At 47.0% G+C, this 7,170-nt stretch overlaps 1 protein-coding gene across 1 annotated transcript; it reads left to right on the top strand.

Moving 5' to 3' along the window:
* The first annotated feature begins 5,865 nt into the window (after window positions 1-5,865).
* Window positions 5,866-6,860, top strand: LOC140361465 (transmembrane protein 74). The gene has a single exon (XM_072447176.1). The coding sequence runs from the start codon at window positions 5,937-5,939 to the stop codon at window positions 6,654-6,656; it is 720 nt and encodes a 239-aa protein (XP_072303277.1). The 5' UTR covers window positions 5,866-5,936; the 3' UTR covers window positions 6,657-6,860.
* Window positions 6,861-7,170: the final 310 nt, after the last annotated feature.

Here is a 7,170-nt window from a genome sequence, read left to right as displayed (position 1 = left end):
TCTGATGTAGTAGCAGGATCTGATGTAGTAGCAGGATCTGTGATGTAGTAGAAGGATCTGATGTAGTAGAAGGATCTGATGTAGTAGCAGGATCTGTGATGTAGTAGAAGGATCTGATGTAGTAGCAGGATCTGTGATGTAGTAGAAGGATCTGATGTAGTAGCAGGATCTGATGTAGTAGCAGGATCTGTGATGTAGTAGAAGGATCTGATGTAGTAGCAGGATCTGATGTAGTAGCAGGATCTGTGATGTAGTAGAAGGATCTGTGATGTAGTAGTAGGATCTGTGATGTAGTAGCAGGATCTGATGTAGTAGCAGGATCTGTGATGTAGTAGCAGGATCTGATGTAGTAGCAGGATCTGTGATGTAGTAGTAGGATCTGTAATGTAGTAGCAGGATCTGTGATGTAGTAGCAGGATCTGTGATGTAGTAGAAGGATCTGTGATGTAGTAGCAGGATCTGTGATGTAGTAGCAGGATCTGTGATGTAGTAGTAGGATCTGTGATGTAGTAGCAGGATCTGTGATGTAGTAGCAGGATCTGTGATGTAGTAGAAGGATCTGTGATGTAGTAGCAGGATCTGTGATGTAGTAGCAGGATCTGTGGTGTAGTAGAAGGATCTGATGTAGTAGCAGGATCTGTGATGTAGTAGTAGGATCTGTGATGTAGTAGAAGGATCTGTGATGTAGTAGCAGGATCTGTGGTGTAGTAGAAGGATCTGATGTAGTAGCAGGATCTGTGATGTAGTAGCAGGATCTGTGATGTAGTAGTAGGATCTGTGATGTAGTAGAAGGATCTGATGTAGTAGTAGGATCTGTGATGTAGTAGCAGGATCTGTGATGTAGTAGTAGGATCTGTGATGTAGTAGTAGGATCTGTGATTTAGTAGTATGATCTGTGATGTAGTAGCAGGATCTGTGATGTAGTAGCAGGATCTGTGATGTAGTAGAAGGATCTGATGTAGTAGCAGGATCTGTGATGTAGTAGCAGGATCTGATGTAGTAGCAGGATCTGTGATGTAGTAGAAGGATCTGATGTAGTAGCAGGATCTGTGATGTAGTAGCATGATCTGTGATGTAGTAGAAGGATCTGATGTAGTAGAAGGATCTGATGAAGTAGCAGGATCTGATGTAGTAGCAGGATCTGTGATGTAGTAGCAGGATCTGTGATGTAGTAGTAGGATCTGTGATGTAGTAGTAGGATCTGTGATGTAGTAGCAGGATATGTGATGTAGTAGAAGGATCTGATGTAGTAGCAGGATCTCTGATGTAGTAGTAGGATCTGTGATGTAGTAGTAGGATCTGTGATGTAGTAGTAGGATCTGTGATGTAGTAGCAGGATCTGTGATGTAGTAGAAGGATCTGATGTAGTAGCAGGATCTGTGATGTAGTAGTAGGATCTGTGATGTAGTAGTAGGATCTGTGATGTAGTAGCAGGATCTGATGTAGTAGCAGGATCTGTGATGTAGTAGTAGGATCTGTGATGTAGTAGTAGGATCTGTGATGTAGTAGCAGGATCTGTGATGTAGTAGCAGGATCTGTGATGTAGTAGAAGGATCTGATGTAGTAGCAGGATCTGATGTAGTAGCAGGATCTGATGTAGTAGCAGGATCTGTGATGTAGTAGCAGGATCTGATGTAGTAGAGGGATCTGATGTAGTAGCGGGATCTGATGTAGTAGCAGGATCTGTGATGTAGTAGAAGGATCTGATGTAGTAGCAGGATCTGTGATGTGGTAGCAGGATCTGTGATGTAGTAGCAGGATCTGTGATGTAGTAGAAGGATCTGATGTAGTAGCAGGATCTGTGATGTAGTAGCAGGATCTGATGTAGTAGCAGGATCTGTGATGTAGTAGCAGGATCTGTGATGTAGTAGCGATGTAGTAGCAGGATCTGTGATGTAGTAGCAGGATCTGTGATGTAGTAGAAGGATCTGATGTAGTAGCAGGATCTGATGTAGTAGCAGGATCTGTGATGTAGTAGCAGGATCTGTGATGTAGTAGCAGGATCTGTGATGTAGTAGAAGGATCTGATGTAGTAGCAGGATCTGTGATGTAGTAGCAGGATCTGATGTAGTAGCAGGATCTGTGATGTAGTAGAAGGATCTGATGTAGTAGCAGGATCTGTGATGTAGTAGCAGGATCTGTGATGTAGTAGAAGGATCTGATGTAGTAGAAGGATCTGATGAAGTAGCAGGATCTGATGTAGTAGCAGGATCTGTGATGTAGTAGCAGGATCTGTGATGTAGTTGTAGGATCTGTGATGTAGTAGTAGGATCTGTGATGTAGTAGCAGGATATGTGATGTAGTAGAAGGATCTGATGTAGTAGCAGGATCTCTGATGTAGTAGTAGGATCTGTGATGTAGTAGTAGGATCTGTGATGTAGTAGTAGGATCTGTGATGTAGTAGCAGGATCTGTGATGTAGTAGAAGGATCTGATGTAGTAGCAGGATCTGTGATGTAGTAGTAGGATCTGTGATGTAGTAGTAGGATCTGTGATGTAGTAGCAGGATCTGATGTAGTAGCAGGATCTGTGATGTAGTAGTAGGATCTGTGATGTAGTAGTAGGATCTGTGATGTAGTAGCAGGATCTGTGATGTAGTAGCAGGATCTGTGATGTAGTAGAAGGATCTGATGTAGTAGCAGGATCTGATGTAGTAGCAGGATCTGATGTAGTAGCAGGATCTGTGATGTAGTAGCAGGATCTGTGATGTAGTAGAAGGATCTGATGTAGTAGAGGGATCTGATGTAGTAGCGGGATCTGATGTAGTAGCAGGATCTGTGATGTAGTAGAAGGATCTGATGTAGTAGCAGGATCTGTGATGTGGTAGCAGGATCTGTGATGTAGTAGCAGGATCTGTGATGTAGTAGAAGGATCTGTGATGTAGTAGCAGGATCTGATGTAGTAGCAGGATCTGTGATGTAGTAGCGATGTAGTAGCAGGATCTGTGATGTAGTAGCAGGATCTGTGATGTAGTAGAAGGATCTGATGTAGTAGCAGGATCTGATGTAGTAGCAGGATCTGTGATGTAGTAGCAGGATCTGTGATGTAGTAGCAGGATCTGATGTAGTAGCAGGATCTGTGATGTAGTAGCAGGATCTGTGATGTAGTAGAAGGATCTGTGATGTAGTAGCAGGATCTGTGATGTAGTAGAAGGATCTGTGATGTAGTAGAAGGATCTGTGATGTAGTAGCAGGATCTGTGATGTAGTAGAAGGATCTGTGATGTAGTAGCAGGATCTGTGATGTAGCAGGATCTGTGATGTAGTAGAAGGATCTGTGATGTAGTAGCAGGATCTGTGATGTAGAAGGATCTGTGATGTAGTAGCAGGATCTGATGTAGTAGCAGGATCTGTGATGTAGTAGAAGGATCTGTGATGTAGTAGCAGGATCTGTGATGTAGTAGAAGGATCTGTGATGTAGTAGCAGGATCTGTGATGTAGTAGAAGGATCTGTGATGTAGTAGCAGGATCTGTGATGTAGTAGAAGGATCTGTGATGTAGTAGCAGGATCTGTGATGTAGAAGGATCTGTGATGTGGTAGCAGGATCTGTGATGTAGTAGCAGGATCTGTGATGTAGAAGGATCTGTGATGTAGTAGCAGGATCTGATGTAGTAGCAGGATCTGTGATGTAGTAGAAGGATCTGTGATGTAGTAGCAGGATCTGTGATGTAGTAGAAGGATCTGTGATGTAGTAGCAGGATCTGTGATGTAGAAGGATCTGTGATGTGGTAGCAGTGTTAAAAAGGCCCTATTGAAAGAGACTGTCATGCTGGCCCTTTAAGGGGCGGAGCCTAGACCACCGAAACCGAAAGGAGCAAGCTGCGTGAGGAGAGAGAGAGAGAGGAAAAGAGTTTGGAGACTGAGTTTGCCATCGCGGTTTATCAGAGTTTTTAGTTGAATGTAGTAGTTTGTTTGCATCCCAAGTTCAGTATTGTGTGCATGACAGAAGTAAGTAAAGTTTGCAATGCATATGTGTATTAAGTTTAGTGTTTTAGAGTTGTTTGCTGCTTAATTGATGCATGCCTCCATCACGTGTACATCTTAAAGTGACGCTAATGTTGGTGCACTGTTTATATGTGTAAATGTGCTACTGTTACAGCGTAATCCTGTCAGTTTATAGTAGTAATAGCAGTGTTTGTGGATTTATATATTATATATATTAATATTGCATTGGTCTGTTTGTTTAGGACCACACACATACCACCTGTGCAATCAAACTGTAAAGAATAATTGAAGATATCAATAAACCACCCTCAAGTAAAGAGCGACTCTTCATTTGAGCTCTAACCGGGCTCACCACATTGATTCGTCAGCCCACACCAGCACAATAATTTAAAACCTATCTTTTAAGCAGGATCTGTGATGTAGTAGAAGGATCTGTGATGTAGTAGAAGGATCTGTGATGTAGTAGAAGGATCTGTGATGTAGTAGAAGGATCTGTGACGTAGTAGCAGGATCTGTGACGTAGTAGCAGGTTTGTTCTCACAAATCTTAAAGCCTTTTTTTTTGGTCAGAGCGTTTAATAAGGTAAAGTCTGTGATCACACTCTCCCTCTTTTTTCTCGCCCGCTTTGCCTCTCACTTTCTTCATTCCCTCCCTCTTCTGTCTCTCTTTCTCTCTCACTTTTCCACTCCCTCACACCCTTCTCTCTCTCTCTCTCTCATGCTCTCTTTTTCTCCTTGCTCTCTCTCTCACACTCTCTCTTTTTATCCTTATTCCTTTCTCTCTCTTTTATCTCTCCACCTCTCTTGATTTTGCACTCTCTCACTCTATTCTCTCTCTCTCTTTTGCTCTCTTTTTCTCCTCTCACACTCTATCTTATCACCTTCTCGCTTTCTCTTTCTCCCTCTCTTCTCTCACTTCTTTTCTCTATTTCTCTCTCACTTTCTCTTGCTTTTTCTCCTCCCTCCCTCTCTCTCTCCACTCTCTCCTCCCTCCCTCTCTCCTCCCTCCCTCTCTCCTCCCTCTCTCTCTTCCCCTCCCTCCCTCCCTCCCCTCGCTCCTTCCCCCCTCCCTCTCTCCTCCCCCTCTCTCGCTCCTCCCTCCCTCCCTCCCTCCCTCTCTCATTCTCTCTCTCCCCCTCCCTCTCTCCTCTCCTCCCTCTCTCCCTCCCTCCCTCTCTCGCCCCTCTCTCTCCCCCCTCTCTCTCATTCCCTCTCTCCTCCCCCTCTCTCTCTCCTCCCCTCCCTCCCTCCTCCCCCTCTCTCATTCCCTCTCTCATTCCCTTCCTCTCTCTCCTCCCTCCCCCCTCTCTCCCTCCCCCCTCTCTCCCTCCCTCCCTCTCTCTCTCTCTCTCCCTCCCTCCCTCTCTCTCTCTCTCTCTCTCTCTCTCCCTCTCTCCTCCCTCCCTCTCTCCTCTCTCCTCTCCCCCCTCTCTCTCCTCCCTCCCCCCTCTCTCCCTCCCTCTCTCTCTCTCCCTCTCTCCTCCCTCCCTCTCTCCTCTCTCCCTCTCCCCCCTCTCTCTCCCCCTCCCTTCACTCTCTCTCTGATTAGCCGGTGCTGAGGAGGACCAGAACTTGTCACGGCGCATAACGAGCCCGAGCCCGGTCCATGGGCGGGGTCTGGCGGACCTTTCCCTCCTAATTGACCGGGAGCAGAGGCTGTCAGGGCGGGGAGACGACAGAGGAGCGACCGCAGACGGGAAGTGGCGGCGGTGCGCATCCTTTCACTTTGGAAACCGCGTCTTTATCACCACTTATCGAAGCTGGATGAAAAAACATTGGGCTGAAAGTATGAAAACGACTCCAGGGGAAGATCTTCAACGGGGGAATACTTGATTATTTCTCCGGTGTTCTTTTCAAACGCGGCACGGGGGGATTGACATGGCTTATTTCTGCGGATTTGCTGGTGCGTTTCCATTACTTTAAATCGATTTCCCCACACACACACACACTTATGTTGGACGTGACTCAACAAGAAGAACCTCGCGTCAATTCAAATGGAACTGTTTTACTTTGACCAAATCGAGTTTACCGGCGGCGGCGGTGGCTGCGGCTGCGGCGGCTCTCAGTGCGCGCATCCCGGTGGCGCAGAGGGGAAGCCGGCGTTTTCGGCTCCGGGCGGCGCGCAAACCCAAACAGAGACATGTTTTGTGCAGAGACACGAGGACGGGGCCGACGACGTGGACCTCATCGGGACGTGCCCGGAGACGCGGAGGCTGAGCGAAACCACGTCCAGCGAGTTCTACTTCGACGACGAGGACGCGCCGCAAGACCCCGAACTTTATCTGCTGTCCGAGGACGACTTGAACTCCGACGCCAAATCCGTGGACTACGGCTTCATCATCGCGGTCACGTGCCTGTTGACGGGCATCTCGCTGGTGGCTATCTCCTACACGGTGCCCCGGGACGTGAGGGTGGACCCCGACAGCGTGTCCGCGCGGGAGATGGAGCGTCTGGAGCGCGAGAAGGCGCGCGTCGGAGCGCATCTGGACCGGTGCGTGATCGCGGGACTGTGCCTGCTGACGCTGGGGGGCGTCCTGCTGTCCACCCTGCTCATGATCTCCATGTACAAGGGCGAGATGATGAGGAGGCGGGCGTTCGCGTATTCCAAGCACGCGGCCAAGTTGTACGGCTCCATCAGTTTCAAAGCGGAGCCCTGCGCGAGCCCCACGCGGGACTCCCGGTTCGCCGAGGAGGATTTGGAGGTGCTCAGCTGATTTGTGGAAGCGGACTGCGGGGATGAGCTGATTAAGGCGCCGGTGCTGTTGTTGGACTGAGGTGAAGAGCTTTGATCCCGTGTATGTCTTAATAACACTGAAATCCTTAAAGGTCCCGTGTGCATTATTCATCGTTTGAACTATTCTGGAACACTTTATCTTGGCGTTTCACGTTTTGAAGTCGAAAACGTATAAGCTGTGTGGATATAAAAGAAGATCAAGTCATTCTGCCCTGGTTTCTGTGAGGGGAGTGCCACTGTTGTCAGGGCAAGTCTCACCCTCTTAGTATTATGATAATAAAAAAGTCTGAAATGGTTATAATCTGATACTACTTCCTATTACTGAAGGACCCTAACCCATCAGGAGAAACACAAGCATTTTGAGCTCTGGAGATGGAGCCCAGACAGGATTATTTAAACATTCATATAACAAAACACAACTTTATAACCTCAGTCCATTCCAACTCTTTTGCCTCACACACTTGTCCCTCCAGTGCTACGATTTGTAAGAACTT

Source organism: Eucyclogobius newberryi, unplaced genomic scaffold (genome assembly GCF_026437365.1).
Source record: "Eucyclogobius newberryi isolate DKJ021-1_F unplaced genomic scaffold, fEucNew1.0.hap1 SCAF_16, whole genome shotgun sequence".
Classification (NCBI taxonomy): Eukaryota; Metazoa; Chordata; class Actinopteri; order Gobiiformes; family Gobiidae; genus Eucyclogobius; species Eucyclogobius newberryi.
Note: the sequence above shows the minus strand (reverse complement) of the source record. Positions and strands in the feature narration are given on the sequence as shown.

Bases quoted from the DNA above. Each gene is read 5' to 3' on its own strand.
- LOC140361465 (XM_072447176.1), top strand. From the start codon at position 5,937: ATGGAACTGTTTTACTTTGACCAAATCGAGTTTACCGGCGGCGGCGGT.